The sequence below is a fragment of the Diuraphis noxia genome, unplaced genomic scaffold (assembly GCF_037042655.1).
Source record: "Diuraphis noxia isolate RWA-SAM2 unplaced genomic scaffold, SU_Dnox_SAM2 contig0001, whole genome shotgun sequence".
NCBI lineage: Eukaryota > Metazoa > Arthropoda > Insecta > Hemiptera > Aphididae > Diuraphis > Diuraphis noxia.
This window is the reverse complement of record NW_028301711.1, coordinates 23,596,273-23,619,488: the sequence shown is the minus strand read 5'-3', so window position 1 is coordinate 23,619,488 and position 23,216 is coordinate 23,596,273. Positions and strand designations below refer to the sequence as shown.

Here is a 23,216-nt window from a genome sequence, read left to right as displayed (position 1 = left end):
ATACTGTATAGTGTATAAGGTAATATTTTTTAAGTATATTTATGCCCTTGCCCCTTCATACAACTGACGATAAAGAAATTTTAGACCACAGAATTTTACATTACCCCGAGTATCGCTAGGATGGTCTCGCACCTGAATGTATTGCACGACGCGCGACGTCATAATCAATTATTAGGTAGGTACCTAAGCGGTAATAAAATCCAGCCGATTTATGAATATTAAGGCTCGGTGGTAGGTATTAGAAACTAAACCAACGACGATCGCTTTTCCTGTTACAAAAGGTTAGGTTAGGTAATCTAAAATTATTGTGTGGCCCACATTAGTGACCACTGAACGTGTCCGCATTGACCCGGAATATCATCGAGCATTGGCGTCCACGAAAGGTATCACAATATCGTTAAAGCTCATCACGAGACGTGACCGGCAGACAATTCGTAATTATATATTATATTATTTTATCGGGTCGAGGTTGCACACACACATACTACGAATCACGTACGCAGGCACGTATAAATGCGACCAAATGTGTTAACACTTAGTTCGCCAACATATTATAATTACCATGTGACGTCCAACGCAAATAATTTAACAGTGCATTAATCATTATAATATTGTTAGATAGGTATTTCAGGTACATTGCGAGCGCTACCTGCGATAAGATAACTTATCCCGCGTACCTCGGGGTTTCCGCCGATCAATGACCGCACCACATATGCGGCCGTTGCACATACGCTCCCCTCTTTAATCTTTGTACCCGTGGTTTAGATACAATTGGAAAGGTCGACTTATACCAAAGATTATTATTATTATTATAGCACCGGAAGTACCAGCCACTCCATATTTTCCCGTCGCAGCAGTATCATGTACAGTGAGTACGCACCGTCTTTGTAGGTGTGCTGAAGGGCAGCATATTGACCATCATGCGGTAGGTGATGTGTTACAAAACCATTATTATTTCATCGTGGCTGGTACCAAGCGTATTCTATCATTTAGGCATATCCAATTGTTTTATTATTATTATTTAAATTATTATAATGTGTATTATATTGGATTATTAGTTCCTCCGTCGCGCCAGTAACCGCTTTGTCGGAGCCGGCAGGGATTTAATATTGAATTATGTATTATCTATTATTTATTTATAAAATATTATTTGTATACTATTACTTTTTATTTTGAACAAATTTTATGCCAGTCGGCTTTCTTGGCACCAACTTATTACTACATTATTTATTATTATTATTAGATAGAATGTCGTCTGATGGACATTTACATGATGGCTTTACACGAGGTACATGGTAGCTGGTACCTCTGAGTAGAAATAATAACCCCTTAAACGAACAACCTCCGTTATTGTTGTATCTGATAACTATATACAGGTGAGGTGAGGTTATACCTACTATAGTTATACCACGGAATCTGTTTATACGAAACACATTTATAACGTTATTGATGCGGAATCGAAACTTTTGTCGGCCATCCGAATCGATTCCCATTGGGATTTTACATTAAATGGTGTAGGTAATTTGATTGAGAGGGATATTATAAACAATTCGTGAAGGCCTATTTTTGAGTAGAATATAGATATTACAGGTACTGCAGGTAATGAAATGCAATACAATATTTAGATATTATTTTATTCGGAAGCATATATTATATACGTAATACCGACATAAAATGTTAGAGTAAAACATATAAACGACATTGATTGTTTTATATGTAGAATGTAGATACAGGATATAATAAGAAAACAATTGGAAGTAAAAGTTAATATAATATAATAATTGAATATGGCATTAGATATTACTTTGAATTAAAAAAATAATAATCATGATAATATTAATTTCAACTGCAAGGAACCGATTTTGATTTACCGAACCCCTAGATATAAAGTAGTAACTAATAATAACCTGGGAACAAATCCAGACGTTTCGGAACCAAGGTAGTTTTGCTGTACGGCGTATGCCTTAGACCACAGCTGTAAACCGTATAATAAAGCTTCATTTAAAAAGAATGAACATTTTTATAAAACACCATATGTTTACGTGCCTTCAAACTGCCCAGGAGAGAATGTGAAACTATTTAAACGATGTGAAAATAATAGTTATATATTACATAATATAGTTACAGCATTAGAACCTTTTGGTAATGTGTAAATATTTAAAAAATGTTTCATTTTAGTTTTTCTGAACTTGAATTTTTATAAATAACAAAACCACAAGACATAATGTGTTTTATTTCGTACTTTTATTATTAGAATCAACACAAATAATAGAATTTGTAATATTGTTTAATTTACAATTCATAATTAATAGTACCTATGTAATTATGTAAAGCACCACTCACTCACGAGATCTAAATAATAACATAACGACATATATCATAATAATAATATTAATAATCTTGGCTATCTGATGTTAGTAACAAAACATACAGATATAGATAGAATGTCATTAACGAATATAACATACTGAACAAGATATATAAAATATTATGCATTATTTCATTAATTATTGGATAAAAATTAATAAATAGGTATCTAAAAACTATGAGTAACTTTTCACTGCATCTCAAACACTAAGAATCTAGCTTGGAATTTTTTTTTGAGAATAATATTATTTGAGATCTTAATCATTATACCTAACAGTTATTAAAATATAATATTAATTAGGTTGTATTCAAGAGCATCCATAAATTAGAACTTAGTTGGTGACAATTGCATAAAAGAAAACTAAAATTCAGAAAATTGATTTTATTAAATAACAGAAAATGGATATTTTTCAACATAGATAAACGATGCGCTTTGTAATATGTAATTTACTATAATACCATTAGTAAAAATCGTTTATTATTTACAGTTAAATAACTATCATTTCACATATTATGTCTACAGGAGTGGCATGTCACCCCTCATTGTCCCCCCTAGTGGGTGCATTAAGTCGTATTCAACTTTCGTGTATGAAAACAATGAAAACAGATGTATTTAAAATTTTACTCCATGAAAAAAAAAAAAAATAAAAATAACTGACATCTATATAAGTTTTGATAATAATATGATACTCTAATGTCTGAAATAAATAAGTGGTAAATATGTTAAGATTAGGATTATTAATCCATGGCTTAAAATAAAATATATAATTGATGATTTGACATAAATTTAACCATTTTAGATTTATATAGAAAAGTTAATATTAAAATCAAAAAACATTGATTATAAAACAGAGGAAGTCACCCTGCTGTATATTATATTTCTAGTGTACGTACCTCTTTTTTGGTAAATCGTTTTATATCAATGTATTTGATTTGAGTATAATTATAGATTTCTTAATCTTTTGTAAATATTTCTAAAACTAGTTCAAAAACAAACAATTTATAGTTACATTATGTCTAATTAATCGTTAATATGAAATGTGAATTAAAATTTTTGTTGACAATTTCAACTGGTAATTTATTTTCAATTAACAACAAATAAACAAAATCAATTTTGTTTAAATTTAAGTTTCGTAAATATTTCTGTTTTTTTAAAGGTATTTTAATTTTAGTATTTCAATAAATTGTTTTGAATTAATTTTTTACTTTATCTTCCAAAAGTACCAATCAGATACCACCCTCAAAGTTTAAGATTGATGTACTTTTATACTTCAAAAGGCAAAAGGGTATGACAGGTACAAAAATAAATAAGTATAGGAAGTTAAAAAAACACAACAAAAATGCATACGATAAAAAAAAAATCATCACTCAGCTCAGAATTTAAAATATATATGAATATTTTTAACAATATGACAATTATTTTGAAGAACCAATTTTATACAAAACCATTGAGAGGTCCTCTATATATATATATATATATATATAAAAAAACGTTTAGTTGAAAAAAAAATGTTATCTCTGAATCCTTTAAAATATAAAATAAATAAAAGCAAACGGAAATTCAATTTGTCAGTGATTATTCAACAGATAGTTGTACATATAATATGACAGCAGGGCTTTACAAATTATTCAAAAGCTGTTTGCTATATTATGAATAATTGATTCCTATTTCATTAACTCAGTTCATTCTGTCAATCGTATAATTAACTTAATCTGTATTTAATTGTTTTTGTCTGTTATATTGTTTGTTAGGAGTTTCAATGCTTATTGGTAACATTTTTTATGCCTCTTTTGCTTGCTGTGAAAGCTCAGCTGTAGAAGTTTTTGCACTCTAAATTCTAAATGTTTCTTCCAAGTTGAATGATATAAGTTTCTAGTTTTTACTACCTATTTACTGCTTTATATAATATATATATATATGTTTATTTATATTTAGAATAATGTGTTAAAGTTTAAATGCTCGGAATACCAATCAGATTATGAAACAAATTTTTTATGCTATACAAATTAAATATTTTTTATTATACTAATTTAATTTACACTGAACTGCTAAGAATAAGTTTAACAAATCTTAAATTCTGAGCCAAGCGATAACGTTATTGATTTTACGACAAAACGTATTTTATTTTTTCATATTTATATAATTTATAGTAGAAAAATTCTTCGATCTTGAACTTTGAAGATGATTTCTAATAGAAATTTAGTTTTAATTGGTAGTTTTGATAAGACAAAATTTAAAATTTACCATTTACAAAATATTTAGGTTAATTTTAACTAATACCATTAGCTGTTATCTATAGTATACCCATATCATATTATTATATAATCTTTAAAATTAAATACACTTTTATTGTAATTAAAAGCAATATATTTATATAATATTGTATGGTGACAAATTGTCTTCATTCAAAACTGTTTTTAGTAAACAATGAATTTAAATTTGAAAAATCTATTACAGTAACTTATACAATGGCAAGGTGAATTTAACTCCTGGTGCGCTGCATAATAACAACACTATTATGTGTTGATATGAAAACTGAAAAATTGTATACATTTTTTTGTTCTCTAAAATTAATTTTGTTATATTTTTTTTCCAATTAATTTTATAATATGTATTAACTTTTAAGTATACTTAACAATATTAACGTACCCATTTTCAGATCACCATTTTTGGTTTTATTCTATATGGGGATTAAAAATGCTTTTCGAAAACATATTATGTCTTTTAAAAGACGGAAAAACTATTTTTGAAAAACTTTAGTCAATATTATACTCTCGGTTTAAAATTTGCTACCCTTAAAATACACGCCTTCAATCAAATATTATGTCAAAATTCACAAAAAATTAAATTTCCATTCAAATCTCAGCTTCCAATATTTGATTTGTTAAAATTTATCAAAATATCATATCATATAAGTATGATTATTGTTTGTGGGTCATTACGGTAACAAATAGACTTAATATAATATGGTTTGCGATGACTTCGTTAATTGTTTTTCAGGATGATTTATTTATTTTTATTATTATTTATAAAGTTTTCCTGACAAATTAATCTAAACTTAGGTATAATGTACAACATTTTTAGCTATTTGTAAAAACGATATTAACATAATATATAGTAAATAACTAGGTTAAAAAATTAGCAATATACTCGTACATTAATAGATTTAAGATAGTGTTACAAGCAATGAACGATACACAATAGAATTTTCATTGAAGATAATATAATTTCGGACGTCATGAGGACGACCACGTTTTAGTCTTCAATTTATGCGGTCGGCATTTAACCCGAAATGTTGTGGACCACTTACTTTGCGTAGATGACAGAAGAAGCTTGCCGATAGATCCTTTATGTAGTTCTTAATTGTTGGTAAATTGAAGTCGGTGTGCGCGCATCGTTTCAAAAAAACCATGGGGCATTTGAAATCACACGGAGGAATTTGGATTGAAGTACTTGGATTTTATTTATGTGGGTTGAAGCATAATGACCCCAGACAGGGACAGTGAATAGTAATATATAGAGGACGAATGATTGGTTTGTATAGAAGTAATGAACACTTCCAGCTCAATGATGTTTGCCGATTTATTATTTTATTAATGGGTATACAATTTTTAATCGTTGGTATCCTTGTTGTATTTTGGAGGATATATTATGTGGGTTGCAGGTAAGGTTTTTGTCCAAAATAACTCCATGATATTTTATGCTATGAGACCATGGTATATTTTGTCCGATGATTTTTAAAGAATTAAAATTAGTGGGTCTACTAAGTGTGAAAATAACTGCTGTGCTTTTAGTCGGATTGAGAATGATTTTTCCATTTTTTCACCCATTTTTGTATTTCATAAAGATGATTTTGGATGTTTTCTGTTACATTTTCGATTTTAACGGAACTAGAGTAAATGATACTATCATACCCCTATATGGGCTATTTCCGTGTTCGTCGATGTAGGAAAATCTGATATGTAAAAGTTAAAAAGTATTTGAGATATTGTTGAGCCTTGTGGTACTCTTGCATTAATTTGTTTGACATCCGACTTAGTGCCATCTATTTGATCGGTGATACTACGAGAGTAGAGAAAAGATTTGATGATGTCGAAGATAACAGTGGGTGTGTTAAGGCATTTTAATTTATAAAGTAGTCCGTCATGCCAGACCTTAACAAACGCTTTAGTTATGTCAAGGAAGGCCGCTCCAGTACCTATGTTCTTTTTTTTTCAAACCCGTTACTAATGTGCTCAGTAATACGTAGAAGTTGATGAGTTGTGGAGTGGTTTGGTTTAAAACCAAATTGGCAATGAGGAATTGCGTTAGTTGAATTTAAATGACTAACAAGCTAGTCTGGTGTGGATAATTTTTGAAATTGACGATAATAAGCTGGTGGGCCTGTAATTGTTTGTATTATCTTTGTTTCAGGATGATAATTAATAAAATATATATTATTTTTAATTTTCATATATGATTATATTGATCAATACACCAAATTACGTTACATTACATTTCAGTTACTCTGGCTTTCACAATCTCAAATAAAATTAATTAAACTAAACTGTATCCAATTATGTATTCGTAATAAATATAAAATTGTTACTAACTGAACAATATTTGATATTACTAACATAAAATGACATGCAGTAATAACTAATGCATATATATTTAAAAACTACAACTATAAAATAATATTAATCAAATTTAATTACTTTATAATTGTTTAAAGTGATGAAGTATACATTGTACATTAAAATTAACCAATTTAATAGACAACATATAGTATAATTGTTAATTGTTTATAACATAATGTTATGGATAATGATTTTAAACAGTAATTAAGACATCTTAATGGCTCCTCCTGTCAAGTTGTGTGTTTTAGATAAGCAAAAAATTGTATTTTGAGTTTTTTAGAAACGAACCGATAAGTAGTATATAATAAACCATTTTAATAAATACTACATGATTATCCAAATTTACTTACGTATTTTATAGGTAGGTAGAATGTAGATATTATAATATTACTTATATAGTTATATTGTTCAAATGAAGTTTCCAACTGTATTATGGTATATGTTATTCTTATATATCTACTAACATGTATTACGTATTAAAATGTATAACTTTATAAACTTAAATTTACCACAAACTATAAAACCACTACAAAAACTTTGACTAGTGAATCTATATTAAGAAAACCCCTTGTTGATTAAAAATACAATGGAGTAGGAATTTCTTGAGTCCCAACTAATAAATTACAAAAAAAAAAAAAGAATAAGGAATCTCTCATCAAAGTTCAAGGAATTCGACACCAGTATGCCTCCCTCCTGATGTGTATTCATGCTTTTTTTATTTTATAATATTGTAAAATGTACTATTCAATAAAAAAAAAAATAAAATGAAACACTCCACTCAGAATAAAAAAAGAGTTTATTTAATTTACTTAAACATTAAGAAGAAATAATTTCAAGTCAATTATAAAAAAAAAACTACAGGCAGTAGATATTTAAAAAAAAAAAATAAAACTAGTCCATTTACATATAATCTTGAGTTAGTAAAAAATTACTGATTAGTGATCATGCAGTATTTGTTAATTTATTCGTTCGCTCATTAAATATATCCCCTATAAATGAATAACCCACTTATATTACCTATAATTATTAATTATTAAGTTAATTAATATTTTCTCATGGTATATTATTTGTTTAAATATCCAAAATTGAGAAATAAACTGCATATTGTTTTAAAAATCTATGTAAAATTATTTATTTAAAATATGTTGTCAAGCAAATAAAATATGAATTATATTTCATAAAAGTATACTGTCTGAGATAAAAACATTTTTTAAATTAAATTATAGTTAGACAATATTTCGAATTGATGAATTTTAACTCTATAATGAGTTGGTACCGAATAAGTAGTTAAATAGTTTTGTATGTCAATTCTATTACCGCAGACTAACCGAATAGAATAGCACAAATCATATTTCATTATTATTATGATATGTTTACCATCAAATGAAATCAATTTATTACCATTTGCAGATATCACATACATTTAATATGATGCGAAAATATATTGCGAATTTTTTGTTTAAGGGTATGGAAATAATTTCTGTTTGATTTATTTATTGCAGTGACATTGGCTGTCTATACGAAAAATGTCAATATCAATATTATGTATACGTATAATAATACTCATGCATTCGGGTATCACAATATAAAATATATGTAATACCCAATATCATCGAGAACGTGCGTATATGCCTATACCGTATATGTATGTGTAGATACTCAGATCCGGTTCAAGGGTTAGGCATCATACGCCCACGCCTAGGGTGGCTCATTGGAAGAAGAGAGGATGGTGTGTAGGTATTTTATTACATAACGTTTTGAATCCCCGAAATACAGCTTCCACGGATTTCACCACGAACGTACCCACAAAATTGAACAAGGTATCTATGGTTCAGAATCAGCTACGAGTTAGGTTTCACATGGGTTGTTTAAATATCATTTTAAAATGCCCTCGGCGCAGAGCTTCACATGTGATCATAATTCGGTACGCCAAGGAAGTAGAGGGTGTATTTATTTCATATCAGTCCAATAGTGGGCGGGGAGATGTTTGAAACACGTACCACACTGATTTGCCATCACAACAATTCGAACATTATCACGACCATTATTTTGCCACGGTATAGTCCATATTATGTTCTTTGACGGAAATATTGCTCGAGGGGGCCACCGTAGATTATATTATTTACATGCCCCTTGCGTATACACTAATGTTTCATTGAAAACATTGTTTGCCAACCACACAAAGGTTATATACGTAAAAGTGGCGTAGTCTAAAGACGTTTCTATTAAAATAGTACTTAGCTATATTCTCATTTTATGTAGGTACATGACTGTTCATGAGTACGTGATTCGATCTTTCGCAAATGCTTCAAAACTTCATCGGTATATTCTGACTAAACACATTACGGTTATCCTTTTCGACGGAATTTTATCGTTATAATTCTCGAAATAATTTTTTTCCTCGTGTTTTAATTAAAGTTACACTAGCAAAAAATTATATATAAATGTAAAAAAAGCATTTAATTTTACGTTTGACTGCAAAGCATTATTTTTTTGAACGCAGACACAAGACGACGGCTCTTAATGTTTTTCGTTCTTTCTTTTTAATGTAGGATGTCTGTGTTTTGTTAGATATAAAGTAATTTTCCCTTGCAGTCAAAGAGTTAAACAGCATCTGTGTCGTTTTTTAAAAATTCCTGTATTCATCGACTCGTTGTAACAACTGGTAAACTTTGTTTGTATATACGCCATACGAATCAATAACAATTAAATGGTACAGTGCAACTTTTAAATAGTGTCTCTAGTCTTGCTGTTATTCGTCACAACCAGGTTACTAAAAACAACAGATCGACAATCCTGCAGACTGTAATCGTGCAAAATCTACAAGTCAGCTAGGTGAGCAGGTAGGGTTAGGTATAAGTATGCAATTAAAATATTATCACACACAATGATTTAATATTTAGTACGAAATAAGTTTTTAAATTTTTGAACTGTAACATCTAAGAATAATTATAGTGGATACAATAGGCTGGAGCTTAAATCATTTTTCTGATTTGTAATTATGTTATAATATGCTTATGATAGCCTATGTGTGCCCCTAACCTAACCTATGATTACCGCTTCTAATATGAGTGATAAAAAATGGTAGAGAAGTCCGTCCTTATGTACCTATATTCTTGTGACCAGAAGAAGTTCCCCGTGGCAATATTAAATATCTAACTATTCTCAGAAACTCGATAGCATTATTTACCGCTATTAATAATGTAGGTGCCTATAGTTTGTTAAAGCTAGGTGAAACGAAACGTTTTAATTTATTTTAGACACTACGTTGATTTACATGCATAATATGACACATAAAATCACTTAAACGTCTTAGGGTTTACAGCTTTTTATGTTTTTTTATTTTGTCTTGGTTATATAAACTATGTGGATTTAAACACGATAAATAAAAATACAATATCAGTTAAATTTATTTATGGTTATTAAATTATGAAATATTTTATGATGTAGACACACGTATAATAATAATGCACAAACGGGGCGTTGGTTATTACGCACAATAAGATAGAAATATTATACGATATTTTGAGCACTTATTTATATTTATTCACTTATCAGGATTTTTTATTTTGAAAATTAACTGAACTCTTAAAGCACCACAGACATCACAGCACACACGTTCGTCATAAAATACGTGATTTTTGATATAATATTCTTATTCTTCATTTTTATTGATTCGGGTCAAACAAACCAACATATTTAGAAGCTTTGAAGTATAACCCAATGTTTAATATTTTTAAATAAAACGCATTTTAATAATAAATATACCTATCTTTACAAGTATGAAACATTATATCTTGTAAATAATAAGTTGGTATACAGTGATATTACATATATTATTAAATAAGTAAATGTTTCGTTACCTCATACCTAATTAATTATGTTTTATAGTGTGCAGTTATTACTTCATAATTACCGTTTTAAATGCATCTACGTTAAAATAAATCAACAATTATTAGATTAAAAACTTTTATTGAACTAATAAATAATAAATGATAATATGAATATATCTCAAATTAGTGTAAACTATAAATAAAATATTCAAAATGATAATGCCACAAGTTATGTAAAATGTGCATTAATTTATTATTATTGATATTTTGTTAAAGTAATAACTTATGTATATCTTCCTATAATTATTATATGTATAATATTGTATAACGTTAAGTAAAATAAAGATTAAATAGGTTACTATATATATATATATATATAATATGTATTTATGTGTACATTTAATGTAGCGTAATATATATCGTACCTAATATATTGTGTATTTAAAACTAATATTTACACAACACTATAGTATACTATAGTATTCACTATAGAATTTAGATATTAATAAATAATTCAAGGTTAGTAATGATATTTACAATAAAAATACAACTGTGTTTATACATTAATTAAAATGTTAATTAATTTATATTAAAATAATTTATAATGAAAAAAAATACATGTTTTTTTTAAAATTATTTCTTATATCTCTCTAATAGCTGAATAGTAAGTTTAATTCAGAGACATAACTTATTAGTATTATACATTGCAGTTGCATTGCTTTGTTCATCAAATTAAATTGTGCATAAAGTACCAATAATTAGTAGCCTCTAGTCTGGTAGGCGTATGATACGAAAAAACTTCGGTAAGACTATGAAATAGCAAATATGACGTTTTTGCTTTTTTCAAATGTTAATATCTCTAAGTTGTTTATTTTAACCATTATAATAATATGGTATATTATTATATCAAAGTACTTACCTTTTTAATTTTTATATTTTTGACCACTGTACTTGCATCAACATATTAATGTTACATTTTTGTAGTTTTCTATAAAATAATTATATTATGTTCAAATGTTCACTTAAAAAAAATTATTTTTTACCAGCTAGTCATTTGTGTAAAAGTAAACAAAAAGAATGGGGAAAACAGTAAGCATTCCGACCCTTAAAATGTTAGTACCCACTCAACATCAATTGTGAATACTTAAAAAAAATTTTACCAATTCACCACTGAACCTATATAATGATTGTTTAAACAACTATTTCAAACTCATAATATAAATGTAATAATTTTTTATTGAATATTTTTCAGATCACGAAATGGTAGAATTGGACTTTGCATTTATACTTTGGCTACTGGTGATGGCTACACACAACCTCGAATGTTTGACGACAACTAACTTTTTGTCACCTGAAATACGTATGTATTTTATATATATATATCTATACTATTATAAAAAATTGTAAGGGTTTTTTTACGACCGCGCTAACTGAGAAAACTACTGAACCGATTTGGCTGAAATTTTTTACTGTTATATTCAACACTCTGCTGAAGATTTTAGTACCACTTTTGTCAATAAAAAAAAGTATGAATTTCATAAAAAATTAAAAACAATTGTACCTATATTATCATTTATCTATGTATATTTTGTATATATAAAAATGGAGCCAAAGATCTATAATAATTTATCAATTGAGAATGGCTGGGCCGATTTGGCTCATTCTTTTTTTGTTGGGTTTGTAAATATTAAGAGAAGGATCTTAAGGATGAAAAATTTGAGAAAGTTTACGGGTTAGAGGAATATGACGAGGTGGTGATGAAATGAAAGTGGCACCATCTATCCAGTAAAAAATGAGCTAAATAATAATAATAATAATATTTTTTGTCACCAATGGAAACCATTTAAATTATTTTATTTTACCAATTAGAATTCTATGTTCATAGTTAAGACAAATTTGTTTTAAAACTGTTTAAATTGTATCACATTAGGGTTGTTATTTGATCTACACAGTTGCCTAATTATTCATGTAAAGCATAACTAAAAGTGTTCTATTTAATTAATTAATTAAATTAATAAATCACAAGCGTTAGTATGTTTAATGGGCAATTTATATGAAAATAAAATAAATAAAAATTGATTTCTGTGTGTTTATCCTCTATGCATTCCAATTCCAATTAGTGGACCGATTGTGACAAAATTTGATAAAATTATAATTGCAGTTTTTATCCAAGCGTGATTATTGAAAAAACGCGAAAAAATATGCATATTATATTATAAAGGATTTAAATAAAAGATAAACAGACATCATGGTAATAGAGATATAGCTTTGTAGATAGATAGCTATATATATATATATATATATCTGTTTGTCTTATATTCATTCTTAAACAGCTGGACTGATTGCGACAAAATTTGGTACAGAATTTTATTAGACGTATGGGCAGAAGATATGCTAAGTTAAAAAGTGTTATGCCTTAATATCATTGAATTGAATATTTAAATTGTCAAAATTATATTGAAAAAACGAAGAAAATTACATAATGATATACGAAATTGAATATCGCTGAAAGATTATAATATATTTTAACCGCTATCAATCATTATGTATAAAAATATACTGATAGCATCATCACATGAAATTAATTTAACACATAATATGAACTATGAACCATATAAGAGGTAGGATTTTTAACGGGCTACGAAGTGCACAGGTTCAGCTAGTATATTTATATAATAGTTTTATATAGTAGTGTGTGTATTTAAATATTATCAATATAAGAAAATCTATAATATTTTTAAAAATAAAACTATAGTAAAATTATATCGCTGTGATATATGGACATCATAGTTGAAAGCATTTGAGTGGTATTGAAAAAAAAAATTTACTATCCCGGAGTTAAAACTAAGTATTCCTTTTTGCAAAAATAAAAAAACCATGGCACGTTAGTTTAAGAAATCAATATCGTAAATAAATTTAATAAATAATAAGAGAAGAATGTATATCTAATTCTCCCTGTAAAATGCATGATTTGCGTGAGTGGCCATTGGTAAATAAGGACTTTGTAATTATTTGTGATGTATAATAGGTAAAATCTATGTCTTTTATGGACATTCCATTTTGAGAATGGTGTAATTACCGTGATGGAAAAAAATAGTCTGAGTATACATATATATTCTATTTATGAATTTTTAAGTAAATGGCATCATCTAAAAACAATAAAGTTTGATTTTTTTTTAAATTTTATACATCTAATACGTTTTGTAAAAAATCGATTGAGCTTTTAAACGAATGTCCACAAAGTACCTACCTTACTCTGTCGTGACTAGTAAATTTTTCGCCATTTAAAGTTCTAAATCAATTATGCTGATCACACTAATGAAGTGTATATAAATTAGAAAGTATCATATTAGGTACTTATTTGTTTAAATATGGATTTATGAACTATTTTCAATCACCTATTATAGTTTATAAATAACACAAATATTGTTAATGGCTAATTTGTAAGAATTACCATTATTTATTTTTTATTTTAGACAGATATTCTAAATATACATGGTCAGTGATTCGTAATTAAAACTTTAAGGTAAATATTGATTTTCAATAGTATCATTAATAAATCCAACAAATGTTATAAATTTATATTATCACCCATTTTAGTAGCGATATATTTGCTATTAAAAATTATTCTGATATATTGTACAGTTTTTTTTAATCTTTTTATATTTCATTGGCATATTATAATTTTGTATAAATTGTGAAGATTGAAACCTTGTACTTTATGTTGAAAATTGATCAAAAAAGAAAAAAATAATTTCTTTGAAATATAAGCAATCAATAATATACAACAGTATTATGGATGAAACTTCTGAAACTTCATAATTAAGTAATACATTTATTATAATTATCATCGTCCATCAGTTGAAAAACATAATTTAACTGTTACTGATAAATTAGGAAAACTATATACATAAGACTATTAGCTATAGACTTATAAAGCTAAACAAATACAAAGAAAATGTATTAAAAAAAAAAAAAAAACTATCCCGGCAAGTTCATCAAAAACGTTGACAATGAACTTCGTTAAAGCACATAACTGTTTTGAGGCTTTGATATTTTGTAGAAAATGACAGACAGTTATACGATTTTATAAATTATGGTATTAACTCAATTATCAGATAAAGAATTGTGATTTAAGTGAAAACAAATAGTGCACTAAATGAGTAATATACAAACAGAAAAATTAAAATTAAATAATGTGATAATCACTGGAATCATTAGGTAGGGCATCAACTAAAATAATTAAGTCAGTAGTACCAAATGTTTTTTTTTTACTGATAACAGATAAAACAGAAAGTATGATAGATGTAAATTAATTAATGTTTATTTTTATTCTTTGTTTTAATTTACAACAGAAAATATTCAATGTACTATTTAAAAAAAAAATTCTAGTTCAAAATTAAGAGAACATGAAAATATTTGGAAAAATAATTAAAATATAATATGGATGTTATAGTACAATTCAATATAAGCGGTAAAAGTTAACACGCTATTACAATATTATATATTTTTAAAATAATTAATCAATTAAATCTTGAAGGGGAGGTTATTAAACATTTAAAATAAAATAAAAGTATTTAATTTAATTCAACACAAGGATACTGTTCGATAAGACATTTCAATCTCAAATTCAGGACCGATAATCATAATTTCATGATTATTACTGATCGGTACGGATAATCTATCAAATAAATATTCTTAATAACGTAAAAAGTTTGTTAAAGATTATCATAATACAAGAAAATATTTATTTAATTTCAAAATATTTTTATATTGCTTAGTTTGATATGAAAATGTCTCTGAAATTAAAATAATGATTATTTATTACTTTATAGTACCTGCAATTAATTTAAACATTAACAATGGATATAATATATAATATACAACTGGGTGAAATAAAATAAAATAAGTAAATAATAAATGGTTAGGATAATTTTTATTTATTTTTTTAAAGGAGGAAGGTCACTATGGTGGGTCATTAGCCATTTAGTTTTTATCAATGATGTAATATGAACTAAACATTTTGATTTTTATATGACTATAGTTAAATAATGCTATGTTGTAAGGTTAGCCAAAATATGTCTTTTGCCCAAAAGAGGAATCATTAAAACGTATGAAATTATACACCTTTGTATCGTTGTGTAGTGAGTATATGAAAGTTGTCAAAGCTTCTTACGAGTAATCTCAGCTTATAGACAAACAAAATAAAGCCTGTAAAATTGGAGACACCTTCTTGAAGTCATGTACATATTGGACTGCAAAAATATTGTTTTTGGTAAAGCAGACATAAAATAAATTATAAACAATTTATCTTTCGGTTACCACACAAGATTTGATAAAATAGCAGATGATTAGAAAAATAACTCGTGGAAAATAAAAACTTTTCCATTTTTGATTTTCAAAATTAATCTTCTAGTATTATAATTCGTTGCTCTCGAGTATTTATTTTCAATTTTTTTTTTTTTTTTTATGACAGTATTCAAGAAGAAGTGCTCGAATTTTCCACTACATTTATAGGTTGTTTTAAAATACTGCACAAGGTGTTTTAAAAATTGTAATCTGAACCAAATATTCAACCATCTACTTAATGAAAAACATAATGAACTAATAATATATTTGGTTGTTTTATGTATATAATGGACAATGGTTGACAATGAAACAGATTTCTCATAATTGTTCAACGTATAAATGTTAGATGATGGATGATACATATTGTGTTTTCCAAGCGTCAAGCGTGGTTCTAAGACTAAATTTTCGTACGGACAACAGTACATTTATAAAAAGATTTGATTTCAAATAAGAATTAACTCTCCCTCCCTTTATATTTTTCAGTGTAAAATATTTATGTTAATTTCCTCCAAAAAGTGCTTAAAGATATTATATCATTTAGTTTATAATTTAATTCTTCAATAAGGGGCACTACCAGTTATCCTGCCCGCACGCTAAAACCGCCACTGATTGATATTTTCAATCTTATTGAATCTGTAAATAACATGAAATGCATGTTAACAATAATGTAATTTAATCTATACTAATTTTTTCAGATGTTTTTATGTGTGCAAAAATTGATTTTTACCATCAAACTTTAAGAATAATGGTTTTTTATAATATAATTGTTTTTATATTGCATTATCATGCCATTCTATTGACGATTAAAATAACAAAATTATTAGATAAGTCAAATTTTTCGTCATTGAGTTTGATAACCTGCATGTTTATTCTAATATTGCAGAATATAACAAACTGCATCGACCAGGCGCGTTCACTTTGATTGTATTTTTTACTATAATCCTCGAGTGGATTGTATAGTTCGAGAGTTAAGTCGATTTGGGGTATAGAAGTGAGAATTTAGGGTGACGGTCGACTGCGACACCCTAACGTAAATTGAATTGCAACCAACAACATCTCGAAGTTTGAATTTGTGAAATGCGCGCGAGTATGTGTGTGTGTGTGTGGATTGTTACGCTCAAAATAATTATACACATATCACACATCCCTCGTGGTCATGGTCCGTGATTTTCGTACAGTTTTAACGACGCCTCGTATGCATCAAGTGTAAGAGTAAAATTACGTTATAAAGTTTTTCACGTATATTCGTACATATTATGTAACCAACAAATAAATGTCATCACATTGCAACGCGATATTTGTGTGGATACAAATTAATTACTCGTAAACCATGCACAACAACTAATTCGTAAAATCGCAGAATATTAGAAAAAAGAAATAGACGCATTTAAGACGTTTTTCTGGAATAATGTCATAATACAGATGACTGAATGTGTGATAGGGTCTCTATGTTGATTTGTCGATGTAGTCGAAAGGTTACGTGCCAATTATTCAGTTGATTTAACAACGGTCGATTTAACGGAAAAGTCGTTGAAAATATTAAATGAGCATATATCTAAAAATCACCAAATAACCTTTAAACCGTCGATATTTCAAATATAAGGGACAAAATCGAGTTGGGTCCCAGATTTCAAAAACAGCACGAGTTGGGTTCCGGTATACTTTATGGAGTACTTTAGTTGGGTCCCGGTATATTTTTTGATGTACATGTATGTACATGTTTTTTTTTTTTGTTTTATTTATAAAGTTTTCCTGACAATTGGTCATCTAAACTTAAGACTAAAAGAATATAATATTTTGACGTTTTGAAAAAGGTTAACATAAAATATTTACAGAATAGTAATTATTGATAATATAGAAATTAAACAACGTTTGATAAACTTAGAACTAATTATATTATTATATACAGAATAGGTATGTACAATTAAGATTTATTAAGAATTAATAAATGATAGGATAAACAAAACAATAGACAAATTAGCGTAGAAGGTCATGTGGACGTCCACGCTTGAGACGGCGTACAGTAGGAGGTACACTTAGGTTGTAGTATTTCGCGCTGCTGGCAGGCTGTAAGTGGTTGAAGAAGTTGATTGTTAATTTTTTTATATAAGTTAATTTCTTTATATATGTATGTAAATGTACATTATATGCTAGGGAATACATTTAAATGACACTTCTTTTACAAAATTAAACCGGTTCAATTCTCCACTAGTAAAAAAAAGCATCTTTTCTCTTCATCGTCCATCATTGATTGAATCGTGTTATACGTCTTATTAATAATATACAATATATTCAGTGCCGGTGGAAGGCATGTGCGACCAGCATTGACAATATTACCGCAGACCCAACTCGTGTTTTTTTTTAAGGGATCAAATATCTCGGGACCCAACTCGCGTTTTCCCAATATAAGCAAAATGTATAAAGAGATAGACAAAAACATGCTCCAACGTTGCTCACAAATTTAACGAAAAATACAAAAATCAGTGAATCAAAATAACTTATACATTTCCAACCAAAATGTATATTGTTTATTTTGAGTAAACTTATAAAAATGTATTTAACTAAAACAGTTATTGTATTTTATTTTTAATAAAAATTATTTAAAATGTATTATTTTTATAATTTATTGATTTTCAATGGTTTAATTGATATATACGTTTTTTTAATATAATTTTTTATATATAGGTACATTAGATGTATATTATATAGATAGTGTCCTGATTCAGTGTAATTGACAAACAATGATTGATTTCACAACGATAGCTGTTGGTGTGTATCCAATGGAATTTCATAGGTCTAACTATAATTCGACTTCCTGCTGTTTTGGTACGCCTTAAATAAAAATATTTCTGTTTTAATCAGAAAGAAACACTATAGGTGGATTATATTATTCTTCTTTAAAAAGTGAAAAAAAAAATATAATACATGTATACTTATTCAAAAACTCGCAATTTATAGACATTTACATTATGCATGTACCTATATACAACACATTTTACGAGAAAAAAATATATTTCACCGACATTGTCTGAAAAACACGCGGCAGGTGTCTGTTCATTGGGTCCCAATTTTAATTTTAATTTTTTCGTTGAATTGGTCCTGCCTCCTCATAATGATTTCCATATCGTATATATTTAAATTTGAATTCTTTATATTGCTTGATATTTAATATTTTGTATAAAAAAAGGTTACTCCATATAAATATTCTAATAACAATTATTATAATATACACCCATTTATGTTTTTATAAAAATCACTAGAGAAAAAAGCTACATAATTTTAAGTAATAAATAACATTATTCAAGACTGACGGGTTACAGGAAACATAACATTATGATATTATTATGCCTTCGACTGCTGATTGTACCTGCATGCCAATCAATTGTCGATCACAAGGCAACTCATAAAAATAACAAGCATATGAGTAACTGCATTTTATACCTATAATATGTGATGTTAAAATTCAAAATTCAGTTGGTGAACTTTAACACTTGATGTCTAATATAAATGTTGAATTCATTATCTAATAGACTGATTAAAATACTAAAATTTAATAAACAAAAATAAAAATTATAATGCAAAATAATTTGTATCAAGATATCCTATGTAGGTATATAACAGTAGATACTTAAAGCTTATTTAATGCATACCTAGGGTTTTCAATGTTATTCATATTTACTAATTAATTTAATGATCTGATTGTCTAAATGAGCAAGTATTTTTTTTAAACTAAATATTAATTATTTATGAGTTGAAACTGAAGTTGATAAGATGTAGTAGTAACTTTATTTAATTGATATTTAATGCTTACGTTTTGATAATATATATATATAAATATGATCTTTCAAACGAAAAAAAACAAATTGTTTAATTAAAATATACATCCTATTATGAAATGTATTTTACCAGAATACACAAACATAATCAGGTAATAATAAGGTTTATAAAATCTAAAATTCACTACCCTACCTATTTATGTCAATGCTGAATGTTAATTTTGTTTGTGTCTGAGTTTTATAGATATATTTATGTTGAACATAAAATATTATTCAACCTAAATCTTAATTAAATACGTTTAAATTCATCCGTTAGTTTCTCGCTTTTTAATGTTCAGAAGCACAATTCAACGTTTTTTTAAGCTCTGAAAAGAGAGTATTGTTTGAATATTCATATTCAAAGATATCAATTTACATAAAACTAAAGAATATTTCATATTTTTCTTCAAATATTCATTTTGTTCTTACGTAAAGTATATTGTATACAAAGTGCAAACAGCGAAAAACTAAAATCTTTTACACATAACTAAAAAATAACGTATTATTAATTTTGTTCTTATTTTTATAAATCCTTAATTAATTATAGTTCCACATTTAAGTAAATAAGAATGACAGTAGCTGTATTCGTAGATAAATAAACTATATAAAATATATTGTATTGGTACATTAATAGTTTACCTGTATTAATATAAGCAATTCCATAATTTCTACTATTCCGTAAATAATTTAATTTATAACTGAAACAATTCAGCGTGCTTGAATTATAAGCTAGATTAAAAATACCAAGTAATACCCAATAAGTACTTGTATATTTTATTTATAATTTTGTAAGTATTGCATACTAATCAGTTCATGTAAATTTTAACTAACTTAATATAATAATCTAATTTGTATTACTTAATGTAAATCATACCCTTTATACCTTTATGGGGTGTGAGCTGTATAAATTAAAAAGGAAATTAACTTAAGATACCTAATGAAATATAGAATGTTATTACTTGTCGTATATCTATAGTATTTTAATATAAAACATCATCGTAAAAATTTTGTTCGTAAATTATATCTGGCAAATTAATCTAATAGCACTATCCTTCTAACATATAAACCTACTGGGTCACAGGAATTTTACATTACAAAATGGTGGAGATTACATAAAAACTTAATGTTTTTAATACTGACCCTTTTAATAACCTAATCCTGTATAGTCTATTGACCCATCAGCGTGTGACTAACACAAATTAGTGGTATGTGCACTTTTTTTTTTTTAAAGAGTTATGAAAACAGAGCTTTTATTCTACTCGAAAATGTTTATGGAAGGCTATACGACCTGACGGCAATCTAAATACTGACTGGAAGGCATAATTTATCGATTTTTATTTTAAATTTAAAAATGTACCTATATTTTTATCTACCTCAAATAATTTTAACGAAAAAATTAATTTTATTTAATTAGTGCAGTGTAAAACTGAACTACAATATAAATTTGGGAAATTTTTGGCTTGTTTTTACACTGTAATATGGTCCATAGATCACTAAAAATTGACAGTAGTTATAGTTAGTTATATGTTAGTTTTAAATTATTTAGTTAAGTTTTATCATATGAATATACAATATCATATTAAGGATTAAGTGTAAATCAATAAATATGTATACAATTATGTTTTATTTTGAATAGTTAGGACTTGAACCCACAATGAAAATATAATATATTAATTAATAATGAATTAAAATATAATCTCAATAAGTGAATTGTAATTTTACAAAATGTAACTAAGTTTGTATAGTGCAATAAAGTTATAATATAAGTACATTATTCAGTATGTATTTTAATTTATTAATTTATTTAATCGTAGATAAAAAAAAGAAAAAAACAATAATAAATAATGAATGCTCTAATAGTGTAAGTTAGTAATGCATAAATGCAATAATTTCAAAAAACAATAAATAAATAAAAAAGTTAATAATATAGTAAAATTGGAGAAATCATAAAGATAATTTAAAGATGAAAACCATAAGCTTTACCTAAATTTAATTTAATTATTTTAGATAAATTTAAAATTTAATGAACTTTAATGCAAGTGTTTAATTTATATATATTATTTTAACATATTATAACTATTATAACAACTAAGTTATCTAAACAATATATTTTTTGTAGATAAATACAATTTTACAATAATACTGCAATAATTGTTTACATATATTTACGTAAATTTCACAAACATTCTTAATTTGTAATAAATTACTGGAAAAAAAATATTTTGTTAAATATTATGTTTTCAATTAATTGTATTATATTGGGATATTTTTTAATATTTTCCACATAATATTACTAGAAAAAAAATTATTATGGTTAAAGCAACACCTACCTTATTTGTTTATTGCACGTATAATCCAAAACCTTAAAATTTACGGAAGACCCACTTTTAACCAAATGTATTTTAGTTATTTTATTATAATTTATAGAGCAGCAACCCTAGAGAATTAGTCTTCAGGCTTTTTAAATAATAGTATATTTAGGAGAATCGTATAAAATATCTAAGCTCTAAAAAAATTAGGAAACATTTTAAAAATTTAACAGTTTATAGTTTAATAAAACGAACAAATAACCAAATAAATAAGTACAAAATTCTAAATAGTAAATATAGGGCACGTGATTTATTATTATTATTATTATTTATTTTTTTAATGTCGTGTTGATAATTAGAATATTATGATGATTAATTTTTAATAGAAATAAAGAAAAGTATTAATGAACTACAAATTACAGTATTTTTATCAAAAAAAAGTGAGAGTTAATATCTAAAGATATTTGGTTCAAAGGACGCATTTTATTTTAAGGTTTTATGAAGTGCGGAATTCGGTATAATATATTAAAATATATTTAATAATTGTTAACATTCTGCATAAAAGATACATATTATTGGTTCTTTTTTATTCATATTATGTAAAATAATTGTAAGATTTTTCAACCGATTCAGATAAATGGTAAATAAGTAATCTGAGACATTATCTGATGTAAAAGATTAAATTGTCTATATATAATTTTAATGTTTAATTATGCACCTGTATTATATATTGTTAAGACACGCTGGGTTCCACATGCCATCTAATTGAAAAAATAAAATAACTCTTGTAATATCGGCCACAAATGTATGTTTATAACCATAATAAAATTGATAAAATGTATAGAACTGAACTGAGTTTGAAGTGCGTTGGGTTAATATATTAAGGAGATTTGATTGCGGAAATTCTATTCATTTTCCATGAA

General features: G+C 26.5%; 1 protein-coding gene across 2 annotated transcripts in view; it reads left to right on the top strand.

The window, feature by feature from the left end:
* Positions 1-23,216, top strand: part of LOC107172995 (sidestep VII transmembrane protein) — a 264,502-nt gene that overhangs the window by 38,446 nt on the left and 202,840 nt on the right. For both annotated transcript variants that reach the window (XM_089215979.1, XM_089215980.1), the window contains exon 2: positions 12,073-12,180. In XM_089215979.1, coding sequence (XP_089072105.1) covers positions 12,081-12,180 — 100 coding nt within the window. In that variant the 5' untranslated portion in view covers positions 12,073-12,080. The remainder of the gene's footprint in view (positions 1-12,072; positions 12,181-23,216) is intronic.